Source organism: Dipodomys merriami, unplaced genomic scaffold, assembly GCF_024711535.1.
Source record: "Dipodomys merriami isolate MVZ:Mamm:240054 unplaced genomic scaffold, mDipMer1.0.p SCAF_5, whole genome shotgun sequence".
NCBI lineage: Eukaryota > Metazoa > Chordata > Mammalia > Rodentia > Heteromyidae > Dipodomys > Dipodomys merriami.
The window spans coordinates 6,459,862-6,480,871 of record NW_027206068.1 but is presented as its reverse complement, the minus strand read 5'-3'; the positions used below and the strand labels follow the sequence as shown (position 1 = coordinate 6,480,871).

The 21,010-nt window shown below is 40.1% G+C and overlaps 1 protein-coding gene across 1 annotated transcript in view; it reads left to right on the top strand.

The window, feature by feature from the left end:
• The window catches only part of Abca13 (ATP binding cassette subfamily A member 13), a 395,335-nt gene that overhangs the window by 129,964 nt on the left and 244,361 nt on the right, over window positions 1-21,010 (top strand). The window contains exons 30-32 of the mRNA XM_069996010.1: window positions 6,276-6,452; window positions 8,211-8,517; window positions 18,699-18,813. Coding sequence (XP_069852111.1) covers window positions 6,276-6,452; window positions 8,211-8,517; window positions 18,699-18,813 — 599 coding nt within the window. The remainder of the gene's footprint in view (window positions 1-6,275; window positions 6,453-8,210; window positions 8,518-18,698; window positions 18,814-21,010) is intronic.

The window sequence follows — 21,010 nt, the reverse complement described above, 5'->3', positions numbered from 1 at the left end:
AAAACAACACAAAAGGAGGGTTCTGAGTGAAATGCTGGAAGTGTGGACTACAAAGTAGGGTTATAAAAGGAATTACCATTGAGTTAACAGTAAATTGAAAGCAGTTGCATTGATTTGAAAATGTACAGATCAGACAAAAATATCACCTAGGAAACTTATATTGCCCTCTGGCTATAATGTATCTTGGTCATCATTATGTTTTTTCCTTTCTTTTGAGACAAAACCTTGTTCAGGAAAGCCTGGAACATGCGATCCTCTCTCGTGCTCATGTATTAGCATATTGGGCTTTATGCGTATTTACTGAGAGACATAAGAGAGACAATTCCATGCAAGGAGCTGGAGAGGGGTATGGACTATTTCTGTCCAGCCACTGTAAACAGTGATGCCAGCGAAGACTTAGGGCTTTGCCAGAGGTATGCCAAAATGCCTGCTAAAAGCCTAAATGCTTGATAGGAAATGGACTCATTACCTTGCTCATGTAACTGTAACCCTTCTGTACAGTATTTTTACAATAAAAAAAAGCCTAAACCAGATGAAGGGGATTGGAGACCAGAAAAGGAAAATGTCAGGCTGATTTAGGTCCCTGGAACCCTGGCCTGTCTATGCATGGAAAAGGGACTCAAATGTAGCTGAAGCATGAAGGGTAAGAGGAGGCAAGGCATCATGTGTTTGTTCGTAGGTTTGTGTTTAGTTGTACTAGGGAGTTTCTTTTTTCTTCTCTTTTTTCCCTCCCGGTTCTGGGTCTTGACCTCTGGGCCTGGTTGCTGTCCCTAAACTCCTTTTGCTCAAGGATAGTGCTTTACCACTTGATTTACAGTACCACTTCTGGCTTTTTCTGTGATTAATTGGGATAAGAGACTTACGGACTTTCCTGACCTGGCTGGCTTTGAACTGTGATCCTCTCATCTCCTGAGTAGCTAGAATTACAGGCGCGAGCCTCCTGTGCGTGGCTGGGGCTTTCATTTTGATATATTTGCATATACACACCATGTTCTGTGTTCAGATTCACTCTCTCCTTCACTTTTCCTCATATCCTTCCCCAAATCAATCTCAAAAAGCGTCTCCATTTCACTCATTATGGAACTCTTGAAAATGACTTTCAGCATATTGTGAAGCGACATGTTTCTCTTGTAGAAACATTAGGAGATACAAATAAGCTAGAGGAAAACCTGTCATGTCCAGACTTGGAGCTCTTTTTTCAAATGGAATTTTTTTGTTCTCCAGTGAGCACAGACATGTATTGTCACATAAGGATCCTCTCATCCACAACATTTTAAAAGTTATTCATAAAAAGAAAATTAACTTTATAACCGTCAGCCCTGTTACTAGAAAAGAATCTCCTAACTGAGCTGTCCCACCCACTTTTATTCCCTAGGATGAATCACTTTAAAATTACTGAGAGATTGCTTATGGATTGATCACCATCGCCTTAAACAATAATGCCTGTAGTAGTATTCTTGATTTGTTCACAGTAGAGATTGTCAATCGATTCCCTGTTAGGAAAGACACAAATTAGTCCTATATTCCATCATTTCTCTGCCGGGTTACCCCTACTCGAATTCTATGACCATTTTTATTCAGATAAAACATAATGATCAGATAAGTACTATTTGTTGCAAAGCCAGAGTATGCATGAAAATGCAATTCCCTCTTTAAAATGATATTTCCTTCTCTTTTACTAACCTTTGCTAACCTCCCTCCCACAACGTGCTAGCACATCTCTATGTCCAGCCTGGCTGTCCATGCAGACAGCAGGCGGGGACCCTCTTCATACTCCCTCTGTCCACTCACTCCATACCCAGTGGCCATCTGAGAATTCTCTGCTCTCCTGGGTGGGATATCATGATCTTGGTTTCTACATCCTCATATTTATTTCATTACCTTGCTTTAAGGAATCATATTCACCAATTTCATCTTGAAGCAGAAGACACAACAGGAAAAATTTCCAAGTAATGTTACACAATAATGTCTTGTTTATAGGTGAAGATGAAGTGGAGATATCCTTTAGTTAATTCCTAATAATTTAAATAAAACAACATCTTGTAACCTCTCTTGTCATCCTTCTCCATTCCTCTTCATCTTCCTTGTCTTTCCTCTTTCTTCTTCTGCATTTTCCCCTACCTGTCATACTTTTATCCATCTTGTAATGGGCTATCAATTTTGTGAATCTTAAAAGGAATACATATCACAATGGCTTTGTTTCATCTCAGTATTTGTTTGTTTTTTGTTCTTTCCTCCTTCCCCTTTTCCCTCCCTCACTCCATTATTTCTTTCACTTTCTGAGATATATACTTATATATAATAGGCATATATTAAAAAGTAAATACTTTTCTTTGATCATTTTCTTAACTTCAGCTCATCATTTGGGTATGTCCCATTTTTATTTTCATTCAATTAGAAGTATCTTTTCAAAGGGTACACAAATCAAAAACAGTGACAAAAGGCAATAAACCAAAGGGGGAAAATAACTGCAGACAGTATAATAAAAAACTCTTGTTTCCATTTCTTGGCGTTCATTTCAATAAACATCATTTTATATGATTAGCACTGGTGCTTTATGCCTGTAATAATAGCTACTCAGGAGACTAAGATCTGAGGGTCCCAATTTCCAGCAGGAAAGTCCATGTGCTGACAATGGTTGACACAGTGTAAATGCTATATTTTAGAGATAACAATGATGAGAGTAAAAGTCTGTGTATGTTCCGATGTGAGGTTGCTGAGCCCATGGATACAGAATCCATAGATACAAAGCCATAAACTGGGCTTACAAATTGTACCATGAATTGTGTTTGCAAATTATACCCACAAACATGTGAGTATGTGTTTATCTTCCCCACCTCCGTATTTGCGCTTGCATTTATGTAAATTACTCACATTCTTAAGGCCTGTCAAAAAAAAAAAAAGCAGCTTTGATTGTTCCCATGGAAGATAATTAAAGCTACCCTATAGTGAGGTTAAGTTTTATTGTATTTAACATCTGGAAGTCTATACAGTTTAATTGCCTAACCAAAGCTTACTAAAGCAAGATTGTAGAGCAACATATATCCTGACAAATGGTCAGCATATAAAATGCAAACACACAAAAATCACCACTGTGTATGGGCTGGGAAGGTGGCTCAGAGGTAGAGCGCTTGCCTTGCATGCCTGAGACCCTGGGTTCGATTCCTCAGCAACACATAAGCAAAAAGAAAAAAAGCCAGAAGTGGCGCTGTGGCTCAAGTGGTAGAGTACTAGCCTTGAGCTGAAGAGCTGAGGGACAGCGCCCAGGCCCAGAGTTCAGGCCTACGACCGGACCCGCCAAAAAACAATCACCACTGTGCCCCATACTATAAAATTAAACACCCTCTCCTAGTCTCCATCAACAAAATTTGCACGGGCAGTGTAGTTTTGGTTCTTCTACTCACTAGGTGTTTTGCAGAAGAATGAAAACATACTAATTGATGAGAGTCTACCTACTGTCTTTAGCGATTACAAATATAGTAGTAGGTAGCATTCTGTAATGCAGTAACAACATTACAACCACATGTGTAGTTTTGCTTTCCCTGTGCAATGCGTGAGGAAGCTGCAATTTTGACAGACATCAAAGCTGGAATAAGGAGCAGAACTGTTAGGAGAGCAAAGCCGTGTGTTGCCAGCTCTGCAGTGCTCATACGCTCAGTGGCTCCCGGCACTGTGGCTTCATGTGAAAACACTCAAGCGCGGTGGCACACCTACATACTTTAGAAAACAACAGAATCTCCAAAAAGGCCTTCACCTCAGCCACAGCATAACCCGTACATGCCAGTCTGGGGAGCAGTTGCATTTCAAAGCACAACTGGGACCCTTAGAGCGTGGTCATGGAAACTTTAAGAGGTGCCGGGCAGTGTCCCAGGAAGCCATGGAGGGAACCTAAGAGTTACCCAAAGGCATCACTTTTGCTTCAACATTTGGGAGAAAACATGAAATAATTTTATGTGGAAACAAAGGAGTTGAAACAAAGCTCTCTTTCTCCAACCAAATGTGTTCTATACCCTGAGACCCTCTTGAACTGGAGTCCCCCAAACCCTCTTGTTGAGTGAGGAGCAGTGCCTGGTCTCAGGGAAGTCTCTGTGAAAGTCAGGCTGGAGCACAGGCCAACTTCTTGACTGCTTAAGTCAATGTCAAGTCCATGCCATTGGCTCTGAGGGTTAGTAACTCCCTGAGGGACTCTGCAGTACTCAGTGGTGGACCCTTCAGGTTCCAAACAGTGGGTGACAACCTCTAAATTGCGAAGATCAAGGCATGTTGAGGTGGAAAACCCAGATCCTGGGGATCCTTCTAGTATCTAACATTTCAGCAGACACAGATCTTTTTGCCTTTACAATTTAGAAATTATGAGTCTGAAACTGGCCAGAAATCAGTACTCCTCGTTAATTACAGTATTTCTGCCACTGATGCCATTTGTGGACTCTGGTTTGAGCTATTTTCTTCTCCTAGGGACAAGTTGTGACCTAGCTCTTTCTGAGAGCTTTTCAAAAGAAGAATTCAACAGAAGCTCATGTCCTCCATCTGCTTGGGACTGAAATAAATAAGTCCTATGGCCACTGACAGCTGTCCCATAATATAATTTTATCCACAGGGTATTTATGCTTTGTTGTGTGGTTTTGTGTAATCTGTGGGTATGTATAAACATGGTGGAATGCTTGTACATATGTTCAGTTCTTGTGAATCAGACTTTTAAAAATACCAAGTGGGGGAAAAAACCCAGAAAGACTGTCTCTGGATGTCCTTAAGGAAGGCTATCCTTGGTGGTGAAGAACCTTTGATGTAAATATCACCCTTAGTAGGTAAGCAGCTTCCAGTATACCAGCCAAGAAGGGCCATGCTCTCTTCCTACCACTTGGAGAGGGTGGGTGGCATCTTGGTCCCAACTCTGATTATGCTCGGATGGCTTGAGGCTGTGATGTTTTCTCCAGTAGCAGGGCTTACCTCATAGCTAACTGGAGGGACTCAGTTCACACCTTACTCTTCTGCCTTCTAGGATGTCTCAAGCTGCTTCCCCTCCTAGCCTGTCTCCCCACACTCCTTTCTTCAGGTAATTTAGTTTCCCCAGCTCTTTCCTGAAACCAGACTGAAAATACCAAAACATCCTCATTGTGTTTTTCCTCTGAAAAATGATTTGAAGTTCAGCTTCCAGAGACAAAATATTGCCAGTATTTATTAACTATTTACTTTTTCTAATGTACCAGTCTTGGACAGAGACTATAGGAAGATTGGTTTCCTTGCTGCTGATTATTCCTCCTCCTCTTCCTCTTTCTCCTCCTTCTCTTCCTCTTCCTCCTCCTCCTCTTCCTCCTCCTTCTCCTCTTCTTCCTCCTCCTCTTCTTCTTCAAAGATTTTTGACAGTTCTGAGGTTTGAATTTAGGGCCTGAGCACTGTCTATGAGCCTCTTTGTGCTCAAGGCTAGTACTCTATCACTTGAGCCACAGTGTTAGTTCTGGCTTTTTCTAAGTAATCTGTTGGTGATAAGAATCTCATGGACTTTTCTCTCCTGGCTGGCTTTGAACCATGATCCTCAGATCTCAGCCTCCTGAGTAGCTAGGATTACAGGTGTGAGCCACAGCTGGGTTGATTATTATTATTTTTTTTATTGTGAAAATACTGTACAGAGGGGTTACAATTACATGGCCAAGGTAATGAGTACATTTCTTATCAAGCATTGTTGCCTTCTCCTTTGTTTCCCCTTCTCATCCCTTCCCATCTCCCCCCCCCCCATTGTAATGTGAATGTCATAAAATGTGTTTCACAAAATGCTTACCACTTCAATGAAAGCATATTAGTTAGGATTTCCCCTGTCAGGTTGGAACATTGTTTGTTTGTTTGTTTTATTTAGTTGTCTGTGAAAAGTTCTTCCTTATTATATATGCATTTCTTTTCTTTCTGTTTGTTTTGCCTGAGTCTCCTTGTCACAAGTTATCCTGGGACGCAGTCTTACCCTTTGTGCTACCTCTTCCCTCTTCCTCCTCTTCTTCCTCCTCCTTTTCTTCTTTTTTTTCTCCCCTTCCTGTTTCTCCTTTTCCTCCTTCTCTTTCTCTCACTGAGTATCACAGAGAATATATATATAAAGTAGTAGAGGATTTTCGTTGAGTTAATGAGTAGTGAATTTTGTATATGAATAAAATTGGTCATTATGAGCAATTTTTGATGAAGAAATTAATATTCATTTTCAAATTCATTTGCACAATCCCCAGTGTATAAGCAGGAAGCACTTAGGTGGTAGAGGAGATGATGTGTCCTAATTTGTTTGCTTTCCTTAGGTGGAATGCTAGATAAGATGTTTAACAACGCAGGGGCTGGACACTTCCAGTTCTTGGGCGGTATCTTGGTCAATCTTTCATCCTGTGTGGTATTGGACCGTTTCCAGCCTATGGAGTCTGTTGATGCTCTGGAGACTAAAGCCCATGAACTCACGCAGCAGAACAACTTCCTGGCCAGTAAGTATTCAGGAAAGAAATGTGTTCATATAGGCATAGACTCCAATAGTTCAGCATTTTCCATATTTCTTTATAAGAGTGTCTTAGTTGGCTAAGAAAGAAAAGTATCTTACAGATACAACAAAGTAAAGCAGAAATGTATGGGCTGAGTTAAGGAAAATGTGTGCCTCAGGACATGCTGAATGCCATTTCTATCATCCTAAGGATGGTGCTACTTGCTTCATCTGTTTTTATTATTTTTAAATAGTATTTTATAGTTAAATCTCATATGATAAATATTTATTTTTTGACTAAAGTTTTACTCTGATTGCTGGCAACACCTTTATTTTTTGTCATACTATATTAATATCTTGAGGTAATGGAAAGAATACAGTGTCTAACTAGATTTTGTTATTAACTTTGTACTTATTCAAGATAAATATAACATATACATTTATATCCTTTTAAAATAAGCATTTTATTATTACTGTTGTTTATTATTATTATTTTGGAGCTGGAGATTGGGCCCAGGTTCTTGTGCAAACTAATGACACGTTCTACCACTGAACTATATCTCAGGTCCCATTTAATTATTTTTTTCTTGAGGTTTTATGTTGGATTTTATAGAGCTGTGACAATAAAGTATTACAGTCTTGGTGATTTAAATATCAGAAAACATTTTTTCCTGCTAGTCCAGGGGCTTGAACTCAGGGACTAAGTGCTATCCCTTAGCTTTTGTGCTCAAGGCTAGAACTCTACCACTTGAGTCACAGCTCCACTTCTGGCTTTTCTTTTTTAATATATTTAATTGGATATAGAAATCTCGTAGGCTTTCCTGCTTGGGCTGACTCCTAACCTCGATCCTCAGAGCTTAGCCTCTTGAGTAGCTATGATTACAGGTGTGAGCCACTGGCACTTGGTGAAACTTGATTTCTTATAGTTCTAAATGCTGGAAATCCAAGATCAAATCCTTTATAGGTTTCTTCTGAGGCTGTGAGGGAAAGAATCTTCCGTAGGCATCACTTGACTTACAGATAATTATTTTTTCCTCATGTATCTTTATGTAATCTTCCCCATATATATGCCATTGTGTCCTAGTTTTCTATTTTGATAAGACAACATCATATTGAATTAGGGCCTCTCTCCCACCCCAAAGACTTCATTTTAATAGTACAGAGCCCTTCTCAAGATACTATCTCTATGACCTTACTCATGTAACTGTAACCCCTCTGTACAGTATCTTTACAATAAAAATATATACAAAAAAGATGCTATCTCCAACATGACCACATTATGAGATCCTGGGTATTAGAACCTCAGCATATGAATTTGTGGGGAACCTGATTGAGTCATCTCATAATAAGCTTATGCATGCAATTCAAAGTCTCCTTATGTCAGAAAGCAGAATCTGCCTAAGTCATGAATGATAAGTAATCCAAAGAGAAAGATTCTGGATACTCAGCTGCATCTGCAACTGTGAGGGGCTAAAAAGTCTGATATTTGAGCAACTTCACATAATGTATGAGGTACTACAAAATACTGTTTGTATACATGATAGCCCCAGTATAATTTCATGAAAATTGAAAAAAGGAGCAATGGACTGGGAACTGGAAGATTTTGGTTTAAGCTTACTGTCAATTGCCTATGGCACTACACAATAGGTCTGACCTCCAGGAGAAAAATGGGATGCTGTGGAAATCCCCTGGGACCATACCAGTCTGACCTGTGCTGGCCACGTGTGTTCCTTCCTGATACTTTGTTTTTCCTTTTACCCACTAGGTGTTATCTTCAACAGTTCCTTAGCACACAGACACATCCGATCAGCATCTCTCAAATTGCCACCCCATGTCACATACACAATTCGGACCAGCATTTTATACAGCATGAGGACAGATTTGATTAAAAACCCTTTTTGGAAGTTTCATCCTCAGAATCTCCCAGCAGATGGATTTAAATATAACTACATCTTTGTCCCACTGCAAGACATGATTGAAAGGGCAATCATTATGGTGCAGACTGGGCAGGAAGCCCTGGAGCCGACTACGCAGACACAGGCAGCCCCCTATCTTTGCCACACCAGTGACCTGTGAGTAGCCACAGCCCATCAAAGAGAAATCTTGCATTTGCAAAATGGAATAGGATCATAAAATCATGGAGCTTTTCTATAGTCATTTTGAAGAGCATTATACAAAAATCCTTTCTTTTTAATGTCTTAAGGTTCATCTTTCATATACTTAAATTCTTCAGGTAGAAACATAATGGTTGAGATACAGAAAGGCCTCTGCATCCATGGGTTTCCACAAGTTCAACCAATTGTGGATTAAAACTGTGGGTTAAAAAATGCCAGGAAGTTCTCCAAAGCAAAAGTTCAATTAGCCATGTGTCATGCATGATACTAAATCCATGTGAACTGAGTGATAGCCAGGCATTGCATTAGGTTAACAAGTAATAGAGGGATGATTTAAAGTGTACTGGAAAATAGTAAAAGTTTCTAGGCAAGTATTCTATTATTTTATGTCAGAGACCTGAGTATCTGTAGATCCTGATGCCCACTAGAGATCCAAGAACTAATCTCCTTCAAAAACTAAGGGGCTATTTTATGTGATCAAGTAGAATTTGAACTTTGATATTGGGCATTTATAGTTTTAAGAATCCCTAAATGTGTGTGTGTGTGTGTGTGTGTGTGTGTGTGTGTGTGTGTGTGTGTGTGTGTGGTCTGTCAATGTTGAGGCTTGAACTCAGATCCTGGGTTCTATTCCTTACCTTAGTTACTCAAATCTGGCTCTCTACTTGAGCCACAGCTCCACTTTCAGCTTTTTGCTGGTGGATAGAGATAATAGTCTCACTGACTTTCTTGTCTGGCTTCAAACCACAGTCCTCAGATCTCAGCCTCTGGAGTAGCTAAGATTATAGGTATGAGCCATGGATGCCTGGCTCTTAGAATAAATTTGACAAACAATATCTATAAGGGTTGTGTGTTTCCAGCTTCAGATTCTACCTACCTATACTTGGAGACCTAAGGAAAGTCTATTCTATTTTGGGTATAGATCCTTAAAATGAATAGTGTTGCATGCTATGCAGAATGGCCAGAAATGCTACAAGGGCCTAGGTTATTGGTGTAAGTATTCAGAAATTAATCTGGGAACATTTGAAAGTTAAAATAGTGTGATTTGGCTTGAGATGTGTAGGGGGTAGGGATAGAAAGTTAGAACTTGGAGCAGCTGGATGAGATCACTTGGAGAAGTTGGGTGACTTTAATTCAAACCAGGCATAGTACTTCCCAAAGTAGGGCAAGGTCTGCGATCTTCTGGGGCTTTGTGAACTCCAGAGGTACCCAAATACATAGAAACCATGAAAGGACTTTCAAATGTGTTAAATAAGTAATGTTACTTCAGGCTGCAGGGCTCAATTTATTCCTAACTTTCTCCATGGTGGATGCTTGTGCCCATAAGCTTCCTGCTCCTGCTTGGCCTTGGGTAACATAGGTGTGGGCCATTTGCTGTGCACCATCTGTAATGCTACCGTCTTCTCACACTCTCCTGAAAGTATGGTGGAAAGAAAACAGCAGAATATGAGGTCATTAAAGGAACAACTTGAGTGTGACATTAATTATGAGAACAGGGCCAACTATTTTTTTTTTCTTTTTTGTTAGTCTTGGGGATTGAACCCAGGGCCTGGGTGCTGTCTTTGAGCTTTTTTAAAACTTTTTCTCAAGGCTAGTGCTCTACCACTTGAGCCACAGCTCTACTTCCAGATTTTTGAAGTAGTTTATTGGAGATAAGAGTCTTATGGATGGGGCTTGGAAAGTGGCTCAGTGGTAGAGTGCTTGCCTTGAATGCATGAGGCCCTGGGTTCGATTCCTCAGCACCACATAAGCAAAAAGAAAAAAGCCAGAATTGGTGCTGTGGATCAAGTGGTAGAGTGCTAACCTTGAGCTGAAGAGCTGAAGGACAGCGCCCAGGCCCAGAGTTCAGGCCCCATGACTGGACCACCCCCTCCCCTAAAAACAAACAACACCAGAGTCTTATGGACTTTCCTGAAGTCAGACTCCTTGCACAACTGCCTGGGGGCCTCTTTGCAAGCCCAGTGGCTTTATGCCTTTTTCCCCTTCCTCTCTAGCAATATGCCTCATACATAATAGCTCATCAGTGCCTTGTTGATGAAGATCACAGGAAGCATGTATCATAGTGTTTAGATAAAAGGCTGCAGAAGATAGAAAGCTTGCTTGATTGAGTCTATCTTGGGGTGTCTGAGTGTGTGGGGGAGAGAACAAAGGGTCAAGCCGAAAGAGACTAAGGTGTTATTTTCACCTAGGGACTGTCTCATTAGGCAAATCATCTGTAAGACCTATGCACTCCTTTGCACCATGAAAGCTTTTCTTTATTTTCAAAACAATGATATTTTTGGTATTGAAAATATTCAACATTAAAGAAAAATACTCCAGAAGCCCCTCCCCCCTCTTTTGAAGGTGACAACACAGGGAACAGAAGCCAAGAAAACTGGTGGTGCTGGCTGGGTGTTAGGCAAACATGTTTCCTTTCCAACTTAGATACTTGCGAAACCTGAGCAATCACCCTGTGTTAGATGGATGGAGAAGTCAAGGTTTCCTGATGCCATTTTTAAAGATGTATCTAAAAAACCCACTAATGAACCCCAAACCCACATGACAGTCTCCCTTCATCTCCAAAATAGGGTGTGATTGCTTTCTATGGAAGATGGGGGTGGGAAGCTCAAATCCTTGCTAGTCTGATTTCCTGGAGGGGACCAGGATTGTCCCATCTACTTCATTTCACAAGATATGTCCTGGGTAGGAAAATGAACTCTCAAGCAGATGTGTTGATGAAAAGCTAGAAGTAGCCCGAACAGTTTCCCTGCTGACCACTACGCTAGGCTGTCAGACATCCTGAGTGGTCAGAAGGGAGGCTCTGAGCGAGACATGACAGTGAACCTTTCTTCATTGTGAAAATTAATTCTTGTCCACAAGACACATTGAAGTCAGAAGCTGGCATTAGTGGAATGCTTAGGAGTGTGATGGGCATGCCATGAAATTACTTCTTTCTGCCTGCTCACTGGGGTACCACAACATAACTCCTCAGAAATAATTTCTTTTACCTGTTGGCAAAGGTGAAGAAGTATTTCACTTTTCTGAAAGATTTAAATCCTGGAGCCTTCCCTTCGGTGTCTATTTTCCTTTTACATCTCGCTTCAACCATGTCTGCATTGCTGGAGGTTGAGTGTGCTGTTAATGGCTGAGACAGTCTTGGATCTTTCAGGAGCTCAGTCATCTGAGTAAAAATTTCTGATGAATGGTTTGGACTATAGACCAAACTTGCTCGATTTTTGTTAGTAGCTTCCTACTGCTTATTGAACAAACTACATATTCATGAAATTATTAATGTATTCAGTGACATTTATGTGCTCTTTGTCAGCTTCCAGGTTTGTGGTGAACCAGTGGATGAGGCAGCTAAAATGCTTTGGTCTTAAGTCATTTATAGTTCAGGGAAGTATAGAAATGCAGTAGGGAAGAAAACTGCATTAAAAGTTAAATGTAAGCTGGGTACCAGTGGCTTATGCCTATAATCCAAGCTACTCAGAAAGCTGACATCTGAAGATTGTGGTTTGAAGCCAGCCCAAGCAGGATAGTCTGTGAGATTTTTATCTCCAATTAAGCACTAAGACCAAACAAAACAAAAAAGTCAGAAGTGGAACTGTGGCTCAAGGGTGGAGTGCTAGCTTTGAGCAAAGAAAGCTTAGGGACAGTGCCCAGGCTGTGAGTTCAAGCCCCAGGACTGGCACACACACACAAAGTTAAATGCAGTAACTGTGTGCTCTGGTATTGATGGGGAGTCAGATGAGGGTCAAGCATATGAGGAGGGGAGCTGGATTTATTGATGTGATTATGATGGATCGTATAAGGCAGATAAAACAGGCTTAAAGGGGTACAAAAGGGGCTCGTGTTACAGGTCAGAGGACCAACCAATGTAAAGGCCCTACAGTAGCTCAGTAGCATGGTATGCATGCATTCAGTCACCAGAGCAGACTGCACAAGGCAAGAGGACCAACAATAAAGTCAAAGAGCTGAGCGTGTGTTTCTTCACCTTATCTGGGGGAGGGCCTTAAGCAGCAGTGATGTCATCTGAAGGGCTTTCTGAGAGTCGTGTGTACAGAAGAGGCTGTGGATGTACTGAGTGTAGCTGAGAGGTGAGAGCAGCTTGTTCATCATGCAGCATCCTAGTACTGGCTGCATTCTGAAGGTAGAACCAACAGATTTGCAAAAGACTCGGTGGTGTAATCGAGCGGGACCAAAGAGGATTCCTCACTTAACAGAACTGCTGGAGTTACCTTTAAATGGTGGCCAGAGAAAGTTTGGAGGAAAAAAATAGAAGCTCACTTTAAATATGTTTAAATTGCTTTCTAGAAACACCCCTCCCAAATGCTCAGCAAACAAATGTCTTTGGAGATTGGGTAGATCTCACTGAATACCCACCAGTTTAGGACTCTAAGCTGTGGTGAAGGTATTTAGAACTCCTAGCTTTCCACAGAAGAGATACAGTTAGAGAAATAAAGATCAAAAGCAAGGCTGCTGGCTCTCTCTTTGAATAGATTAGGGAAAAGAGTGGATTTTATTTTTCTGGTCTTGGAGCTTGCATTTAGGGCCTGGGCACGGTCCCTGAGGTCTTTTACTTAAGGCTAGTGCTCTACCGCTTGAGCCACAGCTCTGCTTCTGGCTTTTTAGTGGTTAATTGGAGATAAGGATCTTTTGGACTTTCCTGCCCCCCCACTGGCTTTGAACTGTGGTCCTCAGATCTCAACTTCCTGAGTAGTTAGGATTATAGGCTTGAACCACTGGTGCCTGGCAAGATTATTTTCTTTTTCTGATAATGGGATTTGTGTTCAAGGTCTTACCCCATACTCAATTTGCCTGTTCTGCTGGCATCTACCACTTGAGCCACAACTCCAACTCAGCTTTCTGCTATTTGTTTTGAAGATAGACTCTCACCTTTCTGCCTAGATTAGCTTTAAACCATGATCTTTCAGATCTCAGCTTCCTGAGTAGCTAGGATTATAGGTGTGAGCTCTGCTACCTGGAAATAAGGCAAATTTAAGTAACCCAGAAGTTCTGAATTATAGCTCTTTTAAATCTGTCTCTTAGCTTCTGAGATTCCTTTAGATTCTCAGACTCTAAATGATGAGAGAACAACAAAAACAACACCACCAAAAACAAACCCAAAATCACCAGAAATTTGGGTCCCACCTATGTCATTTGCTGGAATAGGAGCTTGTGACAATGATTTTTGGGGATGTTAACTGCTGATCTGCCTGTCTCTTTGGTGCCCAGTGAATGATCCTGATTTAGAAAAGCCCACACCAGAGGGGGATTGTGTTGTGCACTTTGAATGGATGGATGCTCGTATTGGGAATCTACTGTATTTGGGGTGAGCTCTAACTACCACAAAGTTCTTCTACCCACTGATAATGAAAGTCAGAAGAGTAGACTTTTTTGGATGATGATGTATCCAGAGAGGTGTGGGAGCAGGCGAGCATGCTTCCTTCTCCTTGACTTCTCCAAGTGGGTTATTGAGGTAGAGACAAAGAACATCCCTGGCCCCTTTGCTCATGGCTTAGGGAAGCATGGGTGCTTCTGGGAATCACTGCACACAGACTGGATGTGAGCCTGGTGTCCTTACTCCACCCTTTCTTCAGGCTTCTCTCTGTCCCTGTGTCACACATCATAACCCATTTAAGACAAGCATATGAGGGGGCTGTGGGAGACAGAGCTGGTAGACTGCTCCTCCTTTTCCTGAAGGGGATGAGAAGGAGAAAGGGAGACAATGAGAAAGCAGAAGGGCCCTGGTCCTTCCCTTGATAACTGTCTCCACCATGTTCTGGGTTCCCCTGGGTTGATGGGAGCTGGTCCTGGCTGGTAGGATTCATGGGCTGAGGAAGAGAATGGACAGAGAATGGTCAGGGCTGTGATAGGAAACTAGGAGCTGGAAAATTGCCATTGCTCCACATTTGAAACTAAATCCTGTGTTCTGAGTGATGAATACAGTTGCAGGTTACTCTGATTCTTTCCATAGTGTGAGTTTGATTCAACACGCTCATTAATTTTCTCTCTTGGAACCCACTGGATAGTGCTAATGGAGGCAAGCAGCAGATTAAACTTGATTAACAAGGGGTTATTAAAATGTAAATCAAGTAAGTGCCACCTGCAGAAAGGAAATGGTGACAATGAAATGTTTATGAGATCAGAGTATCCTTTTAAGTAGGCTTAAATACAGAAGGGAGTTTAATTTTTCAATTGTGGTTTATTCGTAGTATTTTTGTGGGGTTTTGAAAATAGAGGCAAGTATAAAAGAAGATCCTAGAATGTACTAGTTGGACTCATGCTCTTCACATAGTAGGTCAAACTCTTTCTGGAGTCACTTAGACATCCCTAACTTTATTATGTTTTTTAATTGCTGGTTTTATAAGTAAGTGATTATTAAGTCTGGAGACAATAGAGAAAAATAGTGTGGTGTTAGTCTCTTAAAACTATAGTTGGGCAGCATAATATGCAGAGGGAAGAGGTTGATTTAACTCATGATTCTGAAGACTGAAAACGCCACAACCTTCTGGTGTCCCTCTTGGGTGAGGGACCCATGTCATCACAGTGAAGAATTCCTTTGGAGCAAGAATCAAAGGATATCTTTCAAACTTGCTACACAGAGCAGAAGTTGGAGGCATGCTGTGCCTCTGCTTCCAATACAAATCCATTCATTTCCTATTTCTTTTCTTTTTAAAAATCTCCTTCTTTAAGCTGGATGCTGGTGGCTCACATTTGTTATTCTACCTACTCATGGGGCTAAGATTTGAGGATTTGAAGTCAATATGGACAGAATAGAATCTCAATTCCAAATAGCCAGTAAAGGAGCTTAAAGTGGAGGTGTGACTCAGGTGGTAGAGCACCAGCCTTGAGCAAAAAAGCTAAGTGAGAGCTTGAGGCCCCGAGTTCAAGACCCAGTACCAGCAAACACACAAACCCATTTATCCTTGAGACCAAAAATTCATTGTGATGTTTTTCACTGCTTTGAAAACTCTTTTCCAAATTAATTATTTCTGCTTTTATTTTTATTCTTTAATTTTATATATTTTCAATTCATTATTTTGTGTCTGTCACAACTTGAGACTGACAGTCGATTCATATTTTTAGTATTTTTCCCCTTAAATTTATGTAGTTGACTAAGACAATGATTTTTCTTTTAGGTACATTGTTTAAAGTCCAATATTCTTTAGATACTTGTGAATTGAGTTTCTACTTTCTCTTTGATCCAAGAGAGAACTAAGTACACCTTTTCATTACTAAGTAGAAATTCTCATTAACTTTTTTTTTAACATAATAAGTTAATCAGCTTACTTGTAAAAAGAAAAGTTAAAATTAAAACTACTTTTTGATTGTATATTTTTAGCTATTATGTGAACATAATTAAACAGTTGTCTAACACAATAAATTGCTAAATTCTGTTGCTAAATCCTAAGTTTTGAACATTATTGTTTTCATTTTTGATTTATGTAATTTTTTGGCAACTAACATGTAATTACAGCCACTTGAAAATAAAATTTAATTTCCCTTCCTTCCTTCCTACCTTCCTTCCTTCTTTCCTTCCTTCCTACCCTCCTTCCTACCTTCCTTCCCTACTTCCTTCCTTCCTTCTTTCCTTCCTTCCTTCCTTCCTTCCTTCCTTCCTTCCTTCCTTCCTTCCTTCCTTCCTTCCTTCCTTCTTTCCTTCTTTCTTCCTTTCTGCTGTTACTAGGCTTGAACTCAGGGCCCAAGCACTGTCCCAAGCTGTTTTTTTTTTTTTTAAGGCTAGTGCTTTACCACTTGAATCACTGTTCCACTTCTGACTTTTTGGTAGTTTATTGGAGATAAGATTCTAAGAATCTCATAGACTTTCCTGTCTGAGCTTCCTTTGAACCATGATCCTCAGATCTCAGCCTCCTGAGCAACTAAGATCACAGGTGTGAGCCACTAGTGTCTGGCTTGTTTATTTTTAGCTTTCAATGTTACTATGGAGAAATCTGAGTCCACTTGGCTATTTGTAGTTTTGGCCATCTGAAAAATTCTGAAAATTTCTGTAAATTTATAGGAGTATACATGGGATCATTTACTACTATACCACAATATTCCATATGGATATGTCTCTTGAAAGTAAAAATTCAAATGCTCTTTTTTGAAGTCTTCTTATGTATTACACCTGTACTAATTTATCATTTATCATTATTTTATTTTGGTTCTTCAGGGGTATCAATTACATGATTTTCTGTTTCTTGTGTTCTTAATCTATATAAAATTTCCCGATTTCTTTTAAATGGTTTAGTTCTGTTTTTTTAAAGTTACATTTCTGTTGCTACTTTCTGTGTCATTAGTGGGTTTCTGTAGTATCCACTATGTTTCATCCAGTAAATCCATCGTCTGATGGTTATATTTTTTCCATCTATTTATTTCTGTTTTTCAATATCATGTCTCAGATCTCTTTATTTTCTTGCCATCTCTTCACTCATTTCTAACAACTCTGCTATCCATAATCTCTTAAGAAGGATTTTGTCTAGTTAAATATTTTGAAGTTGCACACAAAATAATTTTGCAATTTTCATTTGCCCCATATCACCATACAAAATTTTTGCATGAAGTATTTATTTGTTAATAATGATGCAGCTCCCCATCTCTTTGTATTTCTTGGGTGGGTATTATTGAGATTTTCATTGCAGTGATTATCACTCATGTAGAATGAACTGGTTATACTTGATCAAGTATTTACAAGGTCCTATTTGTTGGTCAAAGACCAGGTGACATTAGTGGCACACACTTTGAAGTCTTTCTTTTTATTATCACAAGTGTGATTACTTCCTACAAATATGTGGATTCCTCACAAAGCCCACTCTTTGCTTCCCTGGAAATAGAGTCGCAGGTTGGGTCATCTCTTACAGTATTGAGCCTAACATGGAATTTGATACCCACTTCCCATGTGTTGCTCTGTGTATTTTTCCCTAAGAGTGTGCCACAAACAAGAACTATGTTTTTGTAGGCTCATCCCAAGATCTGGAGAGAATGTGTTTTGCTATACAAATGGAATTATTTTTTAGCAGACTTTTCAAACACTTGAGTGTTTCTTTCAATCATTGAACAAAATTCAAATGTACATTTCCCTCTTCCTTTGTGGATTTTGGATTAGTTTCCAGAAGCAGATTAAAAGTCTGGCTATAATACCTTGCCTAGAGTTGTCTCCTCACAAATACGTGCATGACTTATTCTGTACATTATCTGCTTAACTACTCATGTAGCTACTTCACCTACCCACCTATCTGTGAAGCATGTCTATTGATTGGCTTGTTTTATCTTCCCCCACCTTTCTAGAATGTAGGATGTCCTTAATAGCAAGATCTTTTGTTGCTCGAGTGTATATCACAGGCCCAGTCAGCTAGCTTGCATCTCACATGGTCTCAGTGAGGAATAAGATAATTACTTTGTGATTTTTAGAGCTTGCTTGTGAGTTAGATGGCCCAGCACTTACTGCAGGGCTGGAGTGAGCATGTCTACACTGAAGGACAGGTAAAGAAGCAGCAATTTGTGAGGGGGACTAAATGGCCTGGCAATGTATGGAAAGCCAAGGAAAGTTGCTCTAGAAGGTAAGAGAGGAGTAGAGGTCAGTGTTACCAAACATAGATGAGAATTCAGGAAAGAAAAATGACTGAAAATTCGTTTTGGATTTTAGTGACATGACTGTCAATTAGGATCCCTACCCTATCAATCAATCCCAGTTAGGATAGATTGAAAAATGAGTGCTGGGGAAATAGAAAGGGAGACTTTAATTTGCCAGATCTTACATACATTCTAGACAATAATCTATGATTAATAGTATCTGTGAATAGAGATAGATCATTGCTCAGTTAAGTGGGAAAAATGAGTCATGGAGAAATGGCCTGTTTTCTTCCTCTGATTTGCTCTCACTATAGACAGTATCAAAGGATTTGGCTCAGGCTACGGTTATCTGAAGGACCTTGAACCAATCTCTTACATGACCACCTTTGTGTGTTTGTACATCTTGAAAACCAGGGCATTGAGGACAGTACTAGGTCATAGGCCTATGAAGGCACTGCTCCATAAAGTGTTGAGAAAATTGAGAGAAAAAAATGTTCAAACACTCATACAGATTTAGTGCTTACCATGTACATGACTAAGTATGGAGCCCTTTTTCTTTGGACACTGATTGAATTATGTCCTGACAGATTCCTGAACAATGTTGGCTTCTTTTTTCCACTGATAATGATGCTGACTTGGATAGTGTCTGTGGCCAGCATGGTCCGGAAACTAGTTTATGAGCGGGAGATCCAGATAGAAGAGGTAAGTCACCTTAACTCTAACAGGAGAGACAGAAAGAGGGTCCTGACAACTTTAGAAGTAAATAACCAATAACTAAGTCAGGATTTTCTTTTTTCTTTCCTCTCTCTGCTTGGTCTCCTGTGTACAGGCTAGCTGAGTTCCTATCTCAGAAACAATCTTTTTCCTAGGAATGATTATTTTCTATGGAAGTTGGAAGTGTTGCCAAATTTTTCAGATATTTTCTGTTGATATAAAAGAAAACCAAGCAATAAGTAAACAAAATGGACATAATGTTCTATTCAAGCAATTGTTTTGGTACATGTGCTGGTGCTAGGGTTTGAACTCAAAGTTTCCAGCTCTCTGTTTTTCTGCTTAAGGATAGCACATGACTGCTAGAGGCACACCTCTACTTCTAGCTTTCTGCTGGTTAATTGGAGTTTGTCTGGGTTTGTCTGCTCAGGCTTGCCTTGAATATGGATTCTCAGATCTTAGCTTCCTGAGAGAGCTAGAATTACATGCATGAGCCACTGGCAACCAGCTGCTTCTTATGCAGTAACTTTTATAACCCTCCGAAAAAAATAACAGCAGTCTCTCTACCTTTAACTTATGGTTGAAACTTTTTGCAAATGTTTGTCTTTATATTGCTAAAATATGAAACTGTCAGACACCTGCTTTTAAGAATGAAAATGTTTTAAAACATCTGGTAAAGAAGTGACTCCCCATCGATCTTTGAAGAGAAGTAAGGTCAAGGGATAAGGAATGCCCATTGGGCACTTATTTATGAACATAGAGAAATAGGATGGTAAAGTAGAATGTGCCTTTATTTCTAAATGAGATAGAGAACTTGCATTGCTCTCTGGCATGCAGTTTGTCTGTTTATGGCCTGTCTACTTATGGTGAACACTGGAGCCTGGTGACTTGAGTGTTCCCCTTGATGGACACTCAAGTGTCACCCACAGGTGCTAACCAGAAGGTATGTCCCAGCCCCTTGTCCTCCGTTCACACATAATCAGCTCCATACCCAAAGATAGCATAGATGTGGTAGAATAGCAAATCCTTTCCTTCCTTCCTTCCTTCCTTCCTTCCTTCCTTCCTTCCTTCCTTCCTTCCTTCCTTCCTTCCTTCCTTCCTTCCTTCCTTTCCTTCTTCTTTTCCTTCTTTCTCTCCATACCAGTCTTGGGACTTGAACTCAGGGCTAGATCCTGTTCCTAAGCTATTGTGCTCAAGGCTAGTCCTCTATCACTTGAGTCACACCTTTACTTCTGGCTTTTTGGTAGGTAATTGGAGATAAGAACCTTACAGACTTCCATGCCCAAGCTGGCATAAAATTGTTACTCTCAGATCTTGGCTTCCTGAGTACCGTAGGATTACATGCATGAGCCTCCAGGCCTGGCTAGCAGATAGTAAGTTTTATGAATAAACAAATTTTATTGGTACTGCTTCAAACAGCATTATCTGGGAAAATCCATTCTAAATACTTTGTACTGACCTTCCAAACAAAAAACCTTATGTACCAGGTATTTACTTCCTGCATTTCTCTTTTTACCTTTATTAAATGAAACCAACACAAAATATAAAACAAACACAACTTAAAACAGCAAACCTCTGAAAAACAGGAAAACACAATAAGATGGTAATTGACTCTAAAGTCTACATATACTTACTCTATCCCTTCCCCTTGTGGTTTTTTTTGTACATTTTTTATTGTAAAAATATGTACAGAAGGGTTACAGTTACATGAGCAAGGTAATGAGTACATTTCCTAGCAAGCATTGTTGCCTCCTCTGTTTTCCCCCTACCATCCCTTCCCTCCCACCTCCACAACTATTCCCCCCACACCCACATTTTCACTGCATTTGATGTCAGTGCCCTGCATCTTGTATATACACTTCTCTAATTCAGGGAGGGGAAGGGAAAAAACAAAATGCTGAAATAAGGATACAGGTCGACCCATTGTAACAGTGAGATGTACAAAACACTATGTTGAAAATGAACCTTTTTATTGGTGAGATTGTCTTCACTTCTTCCAGTCTCAGTTCCTTCTCTTCCAAAGTGCTAAACAGCCAACTTTTGCAATGTGCTCATGAAAACCACATGCTGAGCTCTGGAAGCAAGTGACCATTCCAGTGTCCTGCACAAGGGTTGGACTTGCAAACCAGATAGGCTCACCTCTTGTATACAATCTTCCCCGTTCTTTTTCAAGAGCCAATTTCTAGTG